The sequence below is a fragment of the Lampetra fluviatilis genome, chromosome 64 (genome assembly GCF_964198595.1).
Source record: "Lampetra fluviatilis chromosome 64, kcLamFluv1.1, whole genome shotgun sequence".
In the NCBI taxonomy this organism is placed as follows: Eukaryota; Metazoa; Chordata; class Hyperoartia; order Petromyzontiformes; family Petromyzontidae; genus Lampetra; species Lampetra fluviatilis.
Window position 1 is genome coordinate 4,033,421 of NC_136338.1, and position 19,097 is coordinate 4,052,517.

At 57.3% G+C, this 19,097-nt stretch overlaps 1 protein-coding gene across 1 annotated transcript in view; it reads left to right on the forward strand.

Annotated features, from left to right (window-relative positions):
• PTPRQ (protein tyrosine phosphatase receptor type Q) overlaps positions 1 to 18,862 on the forward strand; it is a 111,718-nt gene extending 92,856 nt beyond the window's left edge. Inside the window, 7 exon segments of the mRNA XM_078882250.1 lie at positions 761 to 837; positions 2,015 to 2,149; positions 3,537 to 3,662; positions 7,225 to 7,373; positions 9,621 to 9,756; positions 18,140 to 18,266; positions 18,692 to 18,862. Coding sequence (XP_078738376.1) covers positions 761 to 837; positions 2,015 to 2,149; positions 3,537 to 3,662; positions 7,225 to 7,373; positions 9,621 to 9,756; positions 18,140 to 18,266; positions 18,692 to 18,729 — 788 coding nt within the window. The 3' untranslated portion in view covers positions 18,730 to 18,862.
• Positions 18,863 to 19,097: the final 235 nt, after the last annotated feature.

The window sequence follows — 19,097 nt, forward strand, 5'->3', positions numbered from 1 at the left end:
CTCATCCCTCCCCCTCATCCCTCCCCCTCATCCCTCCCCCTCATCCCTCCCCCTCATCCCTCCCCCCTCATCCCTCCCCCTCATCCCTCCCCCCTCATCCCTCCCCCCTCCTCTCTCATCCCTCCTCCCTCCTCCCCCCTCCTCCACCTCCCCCCCTCCTCCCCCCCTCCTCCCCCCCTTCTTCCCTCAACCCTCCCTCCTCCTCCTCCTCCACCCCCTCTTCCCCCCACGCCCTCCTCTTTCCTCCCCCTCCCCCCATCCTCCCCCCCCTCCTCCCCCCCTCCTCCCCCCTCCCCCCCTCCTCCTCCTCTCCCCTCCTCCCCCCTCCTCCTCCCTCCGAGGGCGATCTTCACACCGCTGGCACCGGTCAAATGTGTGCAGGTCCACTCACCTCCCCACCTCCTCGTGTTCCTCACTGCTCCGCTCTCGTCTCTAGCCCGTGGCACGCGCCAGCTTAGCAGCACCACCAGCACCACTACCAGCACCACCAGCACCACTACCAGCACCACCAGCAGTAGCCTCGCAGTGCACCTAGCCTGGCACTGTCCAGTGTTCTTCTTCACTTGCCTCCACCACGGAGGGGGCGATCTCGAACACATCGACCAACCCGTCCCCTCTTCTCACGAAGCCGTCGATCGCCCACCCCGCCAGCCTCCCAGCGTCACACCGCGTGTGCCGATTTGCGTGTGCTGCGTGCTTCATGTGCGTGTGCTGCGTGCGTGCGTCATGCGTGTGTCATGCGTGCGTCATGCGTGTGCAGACAACGACAACCGCGTGAAGCTCAGCCCAGACGTCAGCGTGCCCGGGTCGGACTACATCAACGCCAGCTACATCTCGGTGTGTACACGCGTGTGTGTGTGTGTGTACACGCGTGTGTGTGTGTGTGTACACGCGTGTGTGTGTACACGCGTGTGTGTGTGTACACATCCACGTGTGTGTACACGCATGTGTGTGTGTACACGTCCACGTGTGTGTACACGCATGTGTGTGTGTACACGTCCACGTGTGTGTACACGCATGTGTGTGTGTACACGCGTGTGTATGTGTGTGTGTACACGCGTGTGTATGTGTGTGTGTACACGCGTGTGTGTGTGTGTGTGGGGAGCGGTGGTGCAGTGGTTAGCTCTACGTTGCGCTGTGAACTCAGCCACCCGAGTTCGATTCCCACTCACGGCCAAAACCGGTGACAATTATCTGAACCGGTCCTGGGCCTCCCCTAGGTCGACTCAGCCTCAAATGAGTACCTGGTGCGGTGTGTAGTAGACATCACCCCTGGGGAGACAAAGGCGGCCGGGCGTGGTGCTGGCCACCCACCCCCTAACAGCACTTGCCCCAACAGTCTGCTAAGGTTATACGGGGAATCTTTGTCTTTATCTTTGTACACGTGTTCATCTGAGATGGCTCCATGGAACATAACTCATCAGTTGTGGTGGCTATGGTTGTTGTTGTGGTTGTTATTGTGGTGGTTGTTGTGGTGGTTCTGGTTGTTGTGGTGGTTCTGGTTGTTGTGGTTGTTGTGGTGGTTGTAGTGGTTGGGGTTTGTTGTGGTGGCTGTGGTTGTTGTTGTGATTGTTGTTGTGATTGTTGTTGTGGTTGTTGTTGTGATTGTCTGTATTGCTGCCCGCGCTGTGCCCGCGGCCGCAGGGCTACCACTGCCCCAACGAGCTGGTGGCAGTGGTTGTTGTTGTGGTTGTTGTTGTTGTGTTTGTTGTGGTTGTTGTTGTTGTGATTGTGTGTATTGCTGCCCCGCAGGGCTACCACTGCCCCAACGAGCTGGTGGCAGTGGTTGTTGTTGTGGTTGTTGTTGTTGTGTTTGTTGTGGTTGTTGTTGTTGTGATTGTGTGTATTGCTGCCCCGCAGGGCTACCACTGCCCCAACGAGCTGGTGGCTGTGGTTGTTGTTGTGATTGTTGTTGTGGTTGTTGTTGTGGTTGTTGTGGTTGTTGTTGTTGTGATTGTTGTTGTTGTTGTGGTTGTTGTTGTTGTTGTGATTGTGTGTATTGCTGCCCCCGCAGGGCTACCACTGCCCCAACGAGCTGGTGGCCACGCAGGGCCCGCTGGCCGGCACCGTGGGGGACTTCTGGCGCATGGTGTGGGAGACGGGGGCCAGCACCATCGCCATGCTCACCGCCTGCGTGGAGAGGGGCCGGGTGAGACACACACACACACACAGCCCCCACACACACACACACAGCCCCATAGACTCACACACACACAGCCCCATAGACTCACACACAGCCCCTACATGGTGTGGGAGACGGGGGCAAGCACCATCGCCATGCTCACCGCCTGCGTGGAGAGGGGCCGGGTGAGACACACACACACACAGCCCCCACACACACACACACAGCCACACACACACACAGCCCCTACACACACACACACACACAGCTTCTACACACACACAGCCCCTACATACACACAGCCTCTACACACACACAGCTCCTACACACACAGCCCCTACACACACACACAGCCCCTACACACACACACAGCCCCTACACACACACACAGCCCCTACACACACACACAGCCCCTACACACACACAGCCCCTACACACACACAGCCCCTACACACACACAGCCCCTACACACACACACACAGCTTCTACACACACACACACAGCCCCTACACACACACACACACAGCCCCTACACACACACAGCCCCTACACACACACAGCCCCTACACACACACACACAGCTTCTACACACACACAGCTTCTACACACACACAGCCCCTACACACACACACAGCCCCTACACACACACACAGCCCCTACACACACACACACAGCCCCTACACACACACACACAGCCCCTACACACACACACACAGCCCCTACACACACACAGCCCCTACACACACACACAGCCCCATAGACTCACACAGAGACGAGGGTGATGGTAATGATGGTGGTGATGGTGGTGATGATGATGGTGGTGATGATGGTGGTGGTGATGATGATGGTGATGATGGTGATGATGGTGATGGTGATGATGGTGATGATGGTGGTGGTGGTGGTGATGATGATGGTGGTGGTGGTGATGGTGATGATGGTGGTGATGATGATGGTGATGATGATGGTGATGATGATGATGGTGATGATGGTGGTGATGATGGTGATGATGGTGATGATGGTGGTGATGATGGTGATGATGATGATGATGGTGATGATGGTGATGATGATGGTGGTGATGATGGTGATGATGGTGGTGGTGATGATGATGGTGATGATGATGGTGATGATGGTGATGATGGTGGTGATGATGGTGATGATGATGATGGTGATGATGGTGATGATGATGGTGGTGATGATGGTGGTGATGATGGTGGTGATGATGGTGGTGATGATGATGGTGATGATGATGGTGATGATGATGATGGTGCTGATGATGATGATGGTGATGATGATGGTGATGATGATGGTGGTGATGATGATGATGGTGATGATGATGGTGATGATGATGTTGATGATAATGATGGTGATGATGGTGATGATGGTGGTGGTGGCGTTGCCATACCACGGCGCCCAGATCCGTTGCCACCAGTACTGGCCGGAGGAGTGCACGCCAGTCGCCGTTTTTGGCGACATCGTCATCACCAAGATCACCGAGTCGGTACACCCCGAGTGGGTCGCACGCGAGCTGCGCGTCGAGCGGGTGAGGGCACGCGACTCCGCTGACTCACTCGCACACAGAGACCCATAGACTCACACAGAGACACATAGACTCACTCGCACAGAGAGCCATAGACTCACACAGAGACACATAGACTCACTCGCACGCGACTCCGCTGACTCACTCGCACACAGAGACCCATAGACTCACTCGCACAGAGAGCCATAGACTCACACAGAGACCCATAGACACACTCGCACAGAGACCCATAGACTCACTCGCACAGAGACCCATAGACTCACTCGCACAGAGACCCATAGACTCACACAGAGACACATAGACTCACTCGCACAGAGAGCCATAGACTCACACAGAGACACATAGACTCACACAGAGACACATAGACTCACTCGCACAGAGACCCATAGACTCACACAGAGACCCATAGACTCACTCGCACAGAGACCCATAGACTCACTCGCACAGAGACCCATAGACTCACACAGAGACCCATAGACTCACTCACACACAGAGACACATAGACTCACTCGCACAGAGACCCATAGACTCACTCGCACAGAGACCCATAGACTCACACAGAGACCCATAGACTCACTCGCACAGAGACCCATAGACTCACACAGAGACACATAGACTCACTCGCACAGAGAGCCATAGACTCACACAGAGACACATAGACTCACTCGCACAGAGACCCATAGACTCACACAGAGACACATAGACTCACTCGCACAGAGACCCATAGACTCACTCGCACAGAGACCCATAGACTCACTCGCACAGAGACCCATAGACTCACACAGAGACACATAGACTCACTCGCACAGAGAGCCATAGACTCACACAGAGACACATAGACTCACTCGCACAGAGACCCATAGACTCACACAGAGACACATAGACTCACTCGCACAGAGAGCCATAGACTCACACAGAGACCCATAGACTCGCTCACACAGAGAGCCATAGACTCACTCACACAGAGACCCATAGACTCACTCACACAGAGAGCCATAGACTCACTCACACACAGAGACCCATAGACTCACTCACACAGAGAGCCATAGACTCACACAGAGACCCGTAGACTCACTCGCACACAGAGACCCATAGACTCACTCACACAGAGACCCATAGACTCACTCACACAGAGACCCATAGACTCAGGTAGAGACCCATAGACTCACTCACACAGAGAGCCACAGACTCACTCGCATAGAGACCTATAGACTCACTCACACAGAGAGCCATAGACTCACACAGAGACCCGTAGACTCACTCACACAGAGACCCATAGACTCGCACAGAGACCCACAGACTCACACAGAGACCCACAGACTCACACAGAGACCCGTAGACTCACTCACACAGAGAGCCATAAACTCACTCACACAGAGAGCCATAGACTCACTCACACAGAGAGCCATAGACTCACTCACACACAGACTCATAGACTCACACAGAGACCCGTAGACTCCGGTAGAGACCCATAGACTCACACAGAGACCCATAGACTCACTCACACAGAGACCCATAGACTCACTCACACAGAGACCCATAGACTCACACACACAGAGAGCCATAGACTCACTCACACAGAGAGACATAGACTCACAGAGAGAGCCAAAGACTCACACAGAGATCCATAGACTCACTCACACAGAGAGCCATAGACTCACACATAGACTCACACAGAGACCCACAGACGCACACAGAGACCCGTAGACTAACTCACACAGAGACCCGCAGACTCACTCACACAGAGACCCATAGACTCACTCACACAGAGACCCATAGGCTCACTCGCACACAGACCCATAGACTCACACAGAGACCCGTAGACTCCGGTAGAGACCCATAGACTCACACAGAGACCCATAGACTCACTCACACAGAGACCCATAGACTCACTCACACAGAGACCCATAGACTCACACAGAGACCCATAGACTCACTCACACAGAGGCCCATAGACGCAGGTAGAGACCCATAGACTCACACAGAGAGCCATAGACTCACTCACACAGAGACCCATAGACTCACTCGCACAGACCCATAGACTCACACAGAGACCCATAGACTCACTCACACAGAGAGCCATAGACTCACTCACACAGAGACCCATAGACTGATTCACACAGAGACCCATAGACTCACTCACACAGAGAGCCATAGACTCACTCACACACAGACTCATAGACTCACACAGAGACCCGTAGACTCCGGTAGAGACCCATAGACTCACACAGAGACCCATAGACTCACTCACACAGAGACCCATAGACTCACTCACACAGAGAGACATAGACTCACACAGAGACCCATAGACTCACTCACACAGAGACCCATAGACTCACTCACACAGAGAGACATAGACTCACAGAGAGAGCCAAAGACTCACACAGAGATCCATAGACTCACTCACACAGAGAGCCATAGACTCACACATAGACTCACACAGAGACCCACAGACGCACACAGAGACCCGTAGACTAACTCACACAGAGACCCGCAGACTCACTCACACAGAGACCCATAGACTCACTCACACAGAGACCCATAGGCTCACTCGCACACAGACCCATAGACTCACACAGAGACCCGTAGACTCCGGTAGAGACCCATAGACTCACACAGAGACCCATAGACTCACTCACACAGAGACCCATAGACTCACTCACACAGAGACCCATAGACTCACACAGAGACCCATAGACTCACTCACACAGAGGCCCATAGACGCAGGTAGAGACCCATAGACTCACACAGAGAGCCATAGACTCACTCACACAGAGACCCATAGACTCACTCGCACAGACCCATAGACTCACACAGAGACCCATAGACTCACTCACACAGAGACCCATAGACTCACACACACAGAGAGCCATAGACTCACTCACACAGAGAGACATAGACTCACAGAGAGAGCCAAAGACTCACACAGAGATCCATAGACTCACTCACACAGAGAGCCATAGACTCACACATAGACTCACACAGAGACCCACAGACTCACACATAGACTCACACAGAGACCCACAGACGCACACAGAGACCCGTAGACTAACTCACACAGAGACCCGTAGACTCACTCACACAGAGAGCCATAAACTCTCTCACACAGAGAGCCATATACTCACTCACACAGAGACCCATAGACTGATTCACACAGAGACCCGTAGACTCACTCACACAGAGAGCCATAGGCTCACTCGCACACAGACCCATAGACTCACACAGAGACCCGTAGACTCAGGTAGAGACCCATAGACTCACACAGAGAGCCATAGACTCACTCACACAGAGACCCATAGACTCACTCGCACAGACCCATAGACTCACACAGAGACCCATAGACTCACTCACACAAAGACCCATAGACTCACTCACACAGAGACCCATAGACTCACTCACACAGAGAGCCATAGACTCACACATAGACTCACACAGAGACCCACAGACTCACACATAGACTCACACAGAGACCCACAGACGCACACAGAGACCCGTAGACTAACTCACACAGACCCCCACAGACTCGCACACAGACACCCGTGTTGTCCGCGTGCGCCGCGTGCAGCTGGGCGAGTCTCGCTGCGTGCGCCACCTGGCGCTCTCCGCCTGGCCCGAGTTCGCGGGCTCCGACGCCAGCGCCGCCATCGTGCGCTTCGTGCACGCCGTGCGCAGCGCACGCGGCCGCGACGCGGGACCCCTCGTGGTGCACTGCAGGTGAGGTGGGGGGGGGTGTGGGGGGGGCACTGCAGGTGAAGGAGGGGGTGGGGGGGTGGGGGGCACTGCAGGTGAGGGGGGGGTGGGGGGGGGCACGTGGTGCACTGCAGGTGAGGGGGGGGGGCACGTGGTGCACTGCAGGTGAGGGGGGGGGGCACGTGGTGCACTGCAGGTGAGGGGGGGGGGCACGTGGTGCACTGCAGGTGAGGGGGGGGTGGGGGGGGGCACGTGGTGCACTGTAGGTGAGGGGGGGGGGCACGTGGTGCACTGCAGGTGAGGGGGGGGGGCACGTGGTGCACTGCAGGTGAGGGGGGGGTGGGGGGGGGCACGTGGTGCACTGTAGGTGAGGGGGGGGGGCACGTGGTGCACTGCAGGTGAGAGGGGGATGGGGGAGGGGGGGCACGTGGTGCACTGCAGGTGAGGGGGGGGGGCGGACACATGGCTCACTGCAGGTGAGGGCCTGCAATCTGTTTCCATCAGTTTCAGAGTGAGTGTGTGTGCGTGTTCACCACAAGAAACCGCGTGTGGTTAACGCAGTCACTTGATTCCCTTGCAAAAGGTCTCGTCTCTTTGGTGTGTTGACATCTCAACACGACTCCCGTTTCATTGCCTGAAAGGGTTTAAAACCGATTCCTATTTTTAAATCCTTTATATTAAGTGCACTTGCTTGCTTGCTTGCGCGCTTACGACCGTGCAAATCTTTCGGTCGTTTCTTAACCCACTTCCCGTGATCCAATCGAGCTGACATTTTGCACACAGACTCGTTGTGCGTGACAATTTATTTTCGTGAACATTTTTTTCCAAAATTTTACACTTTTTAGGAAAAAATAAATTAAATTGAATTACCAATTTCTTAATGGTGGCAGGCAATCATCTGACCCATAGGTGGCAGCCATCTCAAGCCAGAGGACGAGAGGACTCTAGCCGCCACGCATATAAATGATTTATAGTGAAAAACTTAGTTTTTACGGGTTAATTTTTTCATATTTTAATATTCGCAAGAAGGTCATCGCCAAAATAGACGACACCTTCTGCAAGGGAATCAAGTGGCTGTGCAGTAGCCATGAGCGGCACCGCTCCGGTGATGACCGTGCTGCATTGTTTGAATGCCTCCTTAGTGTACCACCCATCGCATCGCATCGCCAGGAAAGGGGTACAAAAATAACAATCGCCTAATGGTAGGTTTTTACCCTTTTAACTGGTACAAAACTGACACCTTTATTCAAGGCATCATGTTTGCAATGACCACAACACAAGTAGTCAATAAAGCAAACAAAAAGAAGCAACTCTGATAAGGATAATTTTTTTTGAGTTGTACGCCTTCTGGTGTCATCTGGCCCTACACCAATGGGGACTAGGCTCTAAAGAAAGCCGTCTCGGGTGTGGGCCAATCAACTTCAAGGACAGTGCATATTATTATCCTTATCAGAGTTGCTTCTTTTTGTTTGCTTTATTGACTACTTGTGTTGTGGTCATTGCAAACATGATGCATTGAATAAAGGTGTCAGTTTTGTACCAGTTAAAAGGGTAAAAACCTACCATTATAATTTGCCACTGGTAAAAGAGATCTCATAGTATAATAATCGCCCCCATCTACGATTCCTCCATCGCCCCCCCCCCTTTTGATACCGGCAAATTAAATGAAAATAAATGAAGAAAAAACACGAAAAACGAAACGTCCCCAACGATATTCTCAGGGTCTTTCGGTAAAGTCACGTGGGCAGGTGACGTGGGTAGGTGACGTGGGCAGGTGACGTGGGTAGGTCACGTGGACAGGTCACGTGTCACGTAGATTGGTCACGTGGGTAGGTCACGTGGGTAGGTCACGTGTCACGTAGATTGGTCACGTGGGTAGGTGACGTGGACAGGTGACGTCGGTAGGTCACGTGGGTAGGTCACGTGGGTAGGTCACGTGTCACGTAGATTGGTCACGTGGGTAGGTCACGTGGGTAGGTCACGTGGACAGGTTGAACGAAAATAACGAAATTTTCGTTCAACCTCTCTACGTGACTTCACCGAAAGACCCAAAGAACATAAATTCCTGCAGCCGCGAAAGCTTTAAGTCAAGACTTAACCCCCTTTAACCAGATGGTTTCCACTTAACTATGAGATTAATTTGTATCTATCTACGTGACTTCACCGAAAGAAACCAAAGAAATTGAATTCCTGCAGCCGCGAAAGCTCTAAGTCGCGAGTCCCCAACGAAAGCCGAGGCTTACACCGGCGGTGCCGGGCTGTGTCGGGCAGTGCCGGCGTGGGCCGCACCGGCGTGTTCGTGGCCGTGGATCACCTCGTGCAGCTGGTGGCCGACCGCGACTCCATCGACGTGTTCGGCCTCGTCGCCGACCTGCGCCACCAGCGCACCGGCATGGTCCAGAACGTGGTGAGGCAGCCGGGGCGACGCACGTCGCAACACTCGCAACAGACGCAACAGACGCAACACACGCAACACACTCGCTCTCACTGCTCACCTCTCGCTCTCACCCCTCACCGCTCACTCTCACCGCTCACTCTCACCACTCACCGCTCACTCTCACCGCTCGCTCTCACCACTCACCGCTCACTCTCACTGCTCACTCTCACCGCTCACTCTCACCGCTCGCTCTCACCACTCACCGCTCACTTTCACCACTCACCGCTCACTCTCACCGCTCACTCTCACCGCTCGCTCTCACCACTCACCGCTCACTCTCACCGCTCACTCTCACCACTCACCGCTCACTCTCACCACTCACCGCTCACTCTCACCGCTCACTCTCACCGCTCACTCTCACCACTCACCGCTCACTCTCAGCGCTCACCGCTCACTCTCACCACTCACCGCTCACTCTCACCACTCACCGCTCACTCTCACCGCTCACTCTCACTGCTCACTCTCACCGCTCACCGCTCACTCTCAGCGCTCACCGCTCACTCTCAGCGCTCACCGCTCACTCTCACCACTCACCGCTCACTCTCACCACTCACCGCTCACTCTCACCGCTCACTCTCACCGCTCGCTCTCACCACTCACCGCTCACTCTCACCACTCACCGCTCACTCTCACCGCTCACCGCTCACTCTCACCACTCACCGCTCACTCTCACCGCTCACTCTCACCGCTCACTCTCACCACTCACCGCTCACTCTCACTGCTCACTCTCACCGCTCGCTCTCAGCGCTCACCGCTCACTCTCACCGCTCACCGCTCACTCTCACCGCTCACTCTCACCGCTCACTCTCACCGCTCACCGCTCACTCTCACCACTCACCGCTCACTCTCACCGCTCACCGCTCACTCTCACCGCTCACTCTCACCGCTCACTCTCACCGCTCACCGCTCACTCTCACCACTCACCGCTCACTCTCACCACTCACCGCTCACTCTCACCGCTCACTCTCAGCGCTCACCGCTCACTCTCACCGCTCACTCTCACCGCTCACCGCTCACTCTCACCACTCACCGCTCACTCTCACCGCTCACCGCTCACTCTCACCGCTCACTCTCACCGCTCACTCTCACCGCTCACCGCTCACTCTCACCGCTCACTCTCACCACTCACCGCTCACTCTCACCGCTCACTCTCACCGCTCACTCTCACCACTCACTCTCACCACTCACCGCTCACTCTCACCGCTCACTCTCACCACTCACCGCTCACTCTCACCGCTCACCGCTCACTCTCACCACTCACCGCTCACTCTCACCGCTCACTCTCACCGCTCACCGCTCACTCTCACCACTCACCGCTCACTCTCACCACTCACCGCTCACTCTCACCGCTCACTCTCAGCGCTCACCGCTCACTCTCACCGCTCACTCTCACCGCTCACCGCTCACTCTCACCACTCACCGCTCACTCTCACCGCTCACTCTCACCACTCACCGCTCACTCTCAGCGCTCACCGCTCACTCTCACCGCTCACTCTCACCGCTCACCGCTCACTCTCACCACTCACCGCTCACTCTCACCACTCACCGCTCACTCTCACCACTCACTGCTCACTCTCACCGCACACTCTCACCGCTCACCGCTCACCGCTCACTCTCACCGCTCACCGCTCGCTCTCACCACTCACTGCTCACTCTCACCACTCGCTCTCACCACTCACCGCTCACTCTCACCACTCACTCTCACCACTCACTGCTCACTCTCACCAATCACCGCTCACTCTCACCACTCACTGCTCAATCTCACCACTCACTCTCACCACTCACTGCTCACTCTCACCACTCACCGCTCACTCTCACCACTCACTGCTCACTCTCACCACTCACCGCTCACTCTCACCACTCACCTCTCACCACTCACCGCTCACTCTCACCGCTCACCGCTCGCTCTCACCGCTCACTGCTCACTCTCACCACTCACCGCTCACTCTCACCACTCACTGCTCACTCTCACCACTCACTCTCACCACTCACTGCTCACTCTCACCACTCACCGCTCACTCTCACCACTCACTGCTCACTCTCACCACTCACCGCTCACTCTCACCGCTCACCGCTCACTCTCACCACTCACCTCTCACCACTCACCGCTCACTCTCACCGCTCACCGCTCACTCTCACCGCTCACCGCTCACTCTCACCACTCACTGCTCACTCTCACCACTCACTGCTCACTCTCACCGCTCGCTCTCACCACTCACCGCTCGCTCTCACCGCTCGCTCTCACCACTCACCGCTCACTCTCACCACTCACCGCTCACTCTCACCACTCACTGCTCACTCTCACCACTCACCGCTCACTCTCACCACTCACCTCTCACCACTCACCGCTCACTCTCACCGCTCACCGCTCACTCTCACCGCTCACCGCTCACTCTCACCACTCACTGCTCACTCTCACCACTCACTGCTCACTCTCACCGCTCACTCTCACCGCTCACCGCTCACTCTCACCGCTCACCGCTCACTCTCACCACTCACTGCTCACTCTCACCACTCACCGCTCACTCTCACCGCTCACTCTCACCACTCACCGCTCACTCTCACCGCTCACTCTCACCGCTCACTCTCACCACTCACCGCTCACTCTCACCGCTCACTCTCACCGCTCACTCTCACCACTCACCGCTCACTCTCACCGCTCACTCTCACCGCTCACTCTCACCACTCACCGCTCACTCTCACCGCTCACTCTCACCGCTCACTCTCACCACTCACCGCTCACTCTCACCACTCACCGCTCACTCTCACCGCTCACTCTCACCGCTCACTCTCACCGCTCACTCTCACCACTCACCGCTCACTCTCACCGCTCACCGCTCGCTCTCACCGCTCACTCTCACCACTCACCGCTCACTCTCACCGCTCACCGCTCACTCTCACCGCTCACTCTCACCGCTCACCGCTCACTCTCACCGCTCACCGCTCACTCTCACCGCTCACTCTCACCGCTCGCTCTCACCACTCACTCTCACCGCTCACCGCTCACTCTCACCGCTCACCGCTCACTCTCACCGCTCACTCTCACCACTCACCGCTCACTCTCACCGCTCGCTCTCACCGCTCACTCTCACCGCTCACTCTCACCGCTCACCGCTCACTCTCACCGCTCACTCTCACCGCTCACCGCTCACTCTCACCGCTCACTCTCACCGCTCACCGCTCACTCTCACCGCTCACTCTCACCACTCACCGCTCGCTCTCACCGCTCACTCTCACCGCTCGCTCTCACCGCTCACTCTCACCGCTCACCGCTCACTCTCACCGCTCACTCTCACTCTCACTCTCACCGCTCACTCTCACTCTCACCTCTCACCGCTCACTCTCACCGCTCACTCTCACTCTCACCACTCACCGCTCACTCTCACCGCTCACTCTCACCGCTCGCTCTCACCGCTCACCGTTCACTCTCACCGCTCACTCTCACCACTCACTCTCACCACTCACCGCTCACTCTCACCGCTCACTCTCACCACTCACTCTCACCACTCACTCTCACCACTCACCGCTCACTCTCACCGCTCACTCTCACCACTCACTCTCACCACTCACTCTCACCACTCACCGCTCACTCTCACCGCTCACTCTCACCACTCACTCTCACCACTCACTCTCACCACTCACCGCTCACTCTCACCACTCACTCTCACCACTCACTCTCACCACTCACCGCTCACTCTCACCGCTCACTCTCACCACTCACTCTCACCACTCACCGCTCACTCTCACCACTCACTCTCACCACTCACTCTCACCACTCACTCTCACCACTCACCGCTCACTCTCAGCGCTCACTCTCACCACTCACTCTCACCACTCACCGCTCACTCTCAGCGCTCACTCTCACCGCTCACCACTCACTCTCACCACTCACTCTCACCACTCACTCTCACCACTCACTCTCACCACTCACTCTCACCACTCACTCTCACCACTCACCACTCACTCTCACCACTCACTCTCACCACTCACCACTCACTCTCACCACTCACTCTCACCACTCACCGCTCACTCTCACCACTCACTCTCACCACTCACTCTCACCACTCACCGCTCACTCTCACCGCTCACTCTCACCACTCACTCTCACCACTCACTCTCACCACTCACCGCTCACTCTCACCACTCACTCTCACCACTCACTCTCACCACTCACTCTCACCACTCACCGCTCACTCTCACCACTCACTCTCACCACTCACCACTCACTCTCACCACTCACTCTCACCACTCACTCTCACCGCTCACCGCTCACTCTCAGCGCTCACTCTCACCGCTCACTCTCACCGCTCGCTCTCACCACTCACCGTTCACTCTCACCGCTCACTCTCACCGCTCACTCTCACCACTCACTCTCACCACTCACTCTCACCACTCACCGCTCACTCTCACCACTCACCGCTCACTCTCACCGCTCACTCTCACCACTCACTCTCACCACTCACTCTCACCACTCACCGCTCACTCTCACCACTCACTCTCACCACTCACTCTCACCACTCACCGCTCACTCTCACCGCTCACTCTCACCACTCACTCTCACCACTCACTCTCACCACTCACCGCTCACTCTCACCACTCACTCTCACCACTCACTCTCACCACTCACTCTCACCACTCACCGCTCACTCTCACCACTCACTCTCACCACTCACCACTCACTCTCACCACTCACTCTCACCACTCACTCTCACCGCTCACCGCTCACTCTCAGCGCTCACTCTCACCGCTCACTCTCACCGCTCGCTCTCACCGCTCACCGTTCACTCTCACCGCTCACTCTCACCGCTCACTCTCACCACTCACTCTCACCACTCACTCTCACCACTCACCGCTCACTCTCACCACTCACCGCTCACTCTCACCGCTCACTCTCACCACTCACTCTCACCACTCACTCTCACCGCTCACCGCTCACTCTCACCGCTCACTCTCACCGCTCACTCTCACCACTCACCGCTCACTCTCACCACTCACCGCTCACTCTCACCGCTCACCGCTCACTCTCACCACTCACCACTCACTCTCACCACTCACCGCTCACTCTCACCACTCACCGCTCACTCTCACCACTCACCGCTCACTCTCACCACTCACCGCTCACTCTCACCGCTCACCGCTCACTCTCACCGCTCACCGCTCACTCTCACCGCTCACCGCTCACTCTCACCACTCACCGCTCACTCTCACCACTCACCGCTCACTCTCACCACTCACCACTCACTCTCACCACTCACCGCTCACTCTCACCACTCACCGCTCACTCTCACCACTCACCGCTCACTCTCACCACTCACCGCTCACTCTCACCGCTCACCGCTCACTCTCACCGCTCACCGCTCACTCTCACCACTCACCGCTCACTCTCACCACTCACCGCTCACTCTCACCGCTCACCGCTCACTCTCACCACTCACCACTCACTCTCACCGCTCACCGCTCACTCTCACCGCTCACCGCTCGCTCTCACCACTCACCGCTCACTCTCACCGCTCACCGCTCGCTCTCACCACTCACCGCTCACTCTCACCACTCACCACTCACTCTCACCGCTCACCGCTCACTCTCACCGCTCACCGCTCGCTCTCACCACTCACCGCTCACTCTCACCACTCACCGCTCACTCTCACCACTCACCACTCACTCTCACCGCTCACCGCTCACTCTCACCGCTCACCGCTCGCTCTCACCACTCACCGCTCACTCTCACCACTCACCGCTCGCTCTCACCACTCACCGCTCGCTCTCACCACTCACCGCTCACTCTCACCACTCACCGCTCACTCTCACCACTCACCACTCACTCTCACCGCTCACCGCTCACTCTCACCGCTCACCGCTCACTCTCACCACTCACCGCTCACTCTCACCGCTCACCGCTCACTCTCACCGCTCACTCTCACCGCTCACCGCTCACTCTCACCGCTCACCGCTCGCTCTCACCACTCACCGCTCACTCTCACCACTCACCGCTCACTCTCACCACTCACCACTCACTCTCACCACTCACCGCTCACTCTCACCACTCACCACTCACTCTCACCACTCACCGCTCACTCTCACCACTCACCACTCACTCTCACCACTCACCGCTCACTCTCACCACTCACCGCTCACTCTCACCGCTCACCGCTCACTCTCACCACTCACCGCTCACTCTCACCGCTCACCGCTCACTCTCACCACTCACCGCTCACTCTCACCGCTCACCGCTCACTCTCACCGCTCACCGCTCACTCTCACCACTCACCGCTCACTCTCACCGCTCACCGCTCACTCTCACCGCTCACCGCTCACTCTCACCACTCACCGCTCACTCTCACCGCTCGCTCTCACCGCTCGCTCTCACCGCTCGCTCTCACCGCTCACCGCTCACTCTCACCACTCACTCTCACCACTCACCGCTCACTCTCAGCTCTCACCGCTCACCGCTCACTCTCACCGCTCACTCTCACCACTCACCGCTCACTCTCACCGCTCACCGCTCACTCTCACCGCTCACTCTCACCGCTCACCGCTCACTCTCACCGCTCACCGCTCACTCTCACCACTCACCGCTCACTCTCACCGCTCACTCTCACCACTCACCGCTCACTCTCACCGCTCACTCTCACCACTCACCGCTCACTCTCACCACTCACCGCTCACTCTCACCGCTCACTCTCACCACTCACCGCTCACTCTCACCGCTCACTCTCACCACTCACCGCTCACTCTCACCACTCACCGCTCACTCTCACCGCTCACTCTCACCACTCACCGCTCACTCTCACCACTCACCGCTCACTCTCACCGCTCACTCTCACCACTCACCGCTCACTCTCACCGCTCACTCTCACCGCTCACCGCTCACTCTCACCACTCACCGCTCACTCTCACCACTCACCGCTCACTCTCACCGCTCACTCTCACCGCTCACCGCTCACTCTCACCACTCACCGCTCACTCTCACCACTCACCACTCACCGCTCACTCTCACCACTCACCGCTCACTCTCACAGCTCACCGCTCACTCTCACAGCTCACCGCTCACTCTCACCACTCACCGCTCACTCTCACCACTCACCACTCACCGCTCACTCTCACCACTCACCGCTCACTCTCACAGCTCACCGCTCACTCTCACCACTCACCGCTCACTCTCACCACTCACCGCTCACTCTCACCACTCACCGCTCACTCTCACCGCTCACTCTCACCGCTCACCGCTCACTCTCACCACTCACCGCTCACTCTCACAGCTCACCGCTCACTCTCACCACTCACCGCTCACTCTCACCACTCACCGCTCACTCTCACCGCTCACTCTCACCGCTCACCGCTCACTCTCACCACTCACCGCTCACTCTCACCACTCACCGCTCACTCTCACCGCTCACCGCTCACTCTCACCGCTCACCGCTCACTCTCACCACTCACCGCTCACTCTCACAGCTCACCGCTCACTCTCACCACTCACCGCTCACTCTCACCACTCACCACTCACCGCTCACTCTCACCACTCACCGCTCACTCTCACAGCTCACCGCTCACTCTCACAGCTCACCGCTCACTCTCACCACTCACCGCTCACTCTCACCACTCACCACTCACCGCTCACTCTCACCACTCACCGCTCACTCTCACAGCTCACCGCTCACTCTCACCACTCACCGCTCACTCTCACCACTCACCGCTCACTCTCACCACTCACCGCTCACTCTCACCGCTCACCGCTCACTCTCACCACTCACCGCTCACTCTCACCACTCACCACTCACCGCTCACTCTCACCACTCACCGCTCACTCTCACAGCTCACCGCTCACTCTCACCACTCACCGCTCACTCTCACCACTCACCACTCACCGCTCACTCTCACCACTCACCGCTCACTCTCACAGCTCACCGCTCACTCTCACCACTCACCGCTCACTCTCACCACTCACCGCTCACTCTCACCGCTCACCGCTCACTCTCACCGCTCACCGCTCACTCTCACCACTCACCGCTCACTCTCACCACTCACCGCTCACTCTCACCGCTCACTCTCACCGCTCACCGCTCACTCTCACCACTCACCGCTCACTCTCACCACTCACCGCTCACTCTCACCACTCACCGCTCACTCTCACCACTCACCGCTCACTCTCACCACTCACCGCTCACTCTCACAGCTCACCGCTCACTCTCACCACTCACCGCTCACTCTCACCACTCACCGCTCACTCTCACAGCTCACCGCTCACTCTCACCACTCACCGCTCGCTCTCACCACTCACCGCTCACCGCTCCCCCTTCTCCCCGCCCCCCGCCCCCCGCCCCCCGCCCCCCGCCCCCCGCCCCCCGCCCCGCAGGCTCAGTACATGTTCTTGCACCAGTGCGCCGTCGACCTGCTCACCGGCGGTGGCAAGGGCAGCCGCACCCAGTGGTTCCTCAACCACCGCGCGCTGCACAAGCTCGACTCGCTCGACGGACTCGAAGGTGCACGCGCCGTCACGGGCAGTCGGGCGCCATCACGGGCACACCCAGGCCAACGCGAGTCGGAGCCATTTACCCGCTCACCGTGGGGCTCCGAAAGGTGTTTGTTGTGGCCCCGACGCTAAAATTTTGTCTTTACCTTGTCTCCCCATGTGTGCGCACGCACGCACACGCACGCACACACGCACACGCACGCACGCACACGCACACACGCACGCACGCACGCACGCACACACGCACGCACGCACACACGCACGCACGCACGCACACACACACGCACGCACACACGCACGCACACACGCACGCACACACGCACGCACGCACGCACACACGCGCACACGCACGCACGCACACACGCACGCACGCACGCACACACGCACGCACACACGCGCACACGCACACACGCGCACGCACACACGCGCACGCAGGCGACGTGGAGCTGGAGTGGGAGGAGACGACCATGTGAGAGCAGAGAGCCCAGATCCACTTCGCCAAATCCCCCCTCGCGCTTCCTCCGTGTTTTATACGCAACTTCACACACACCGTTACACACACACACACACCGTTACACACACACACACACACCGTTACACACACACCGTTACACACACACACACCATTACACACACACACCGTTACACACACACACGTTACACACACACACCATCACACACACACCATCACACACACACACACACCGTTACACACACACACACAGTTACACACACACACACACACCGTTACACACACACACACCATCACACGCACACACACTCCCACACACACACACACTCCCTTACACACACACACTCCCACTCCGCCACACACACACAC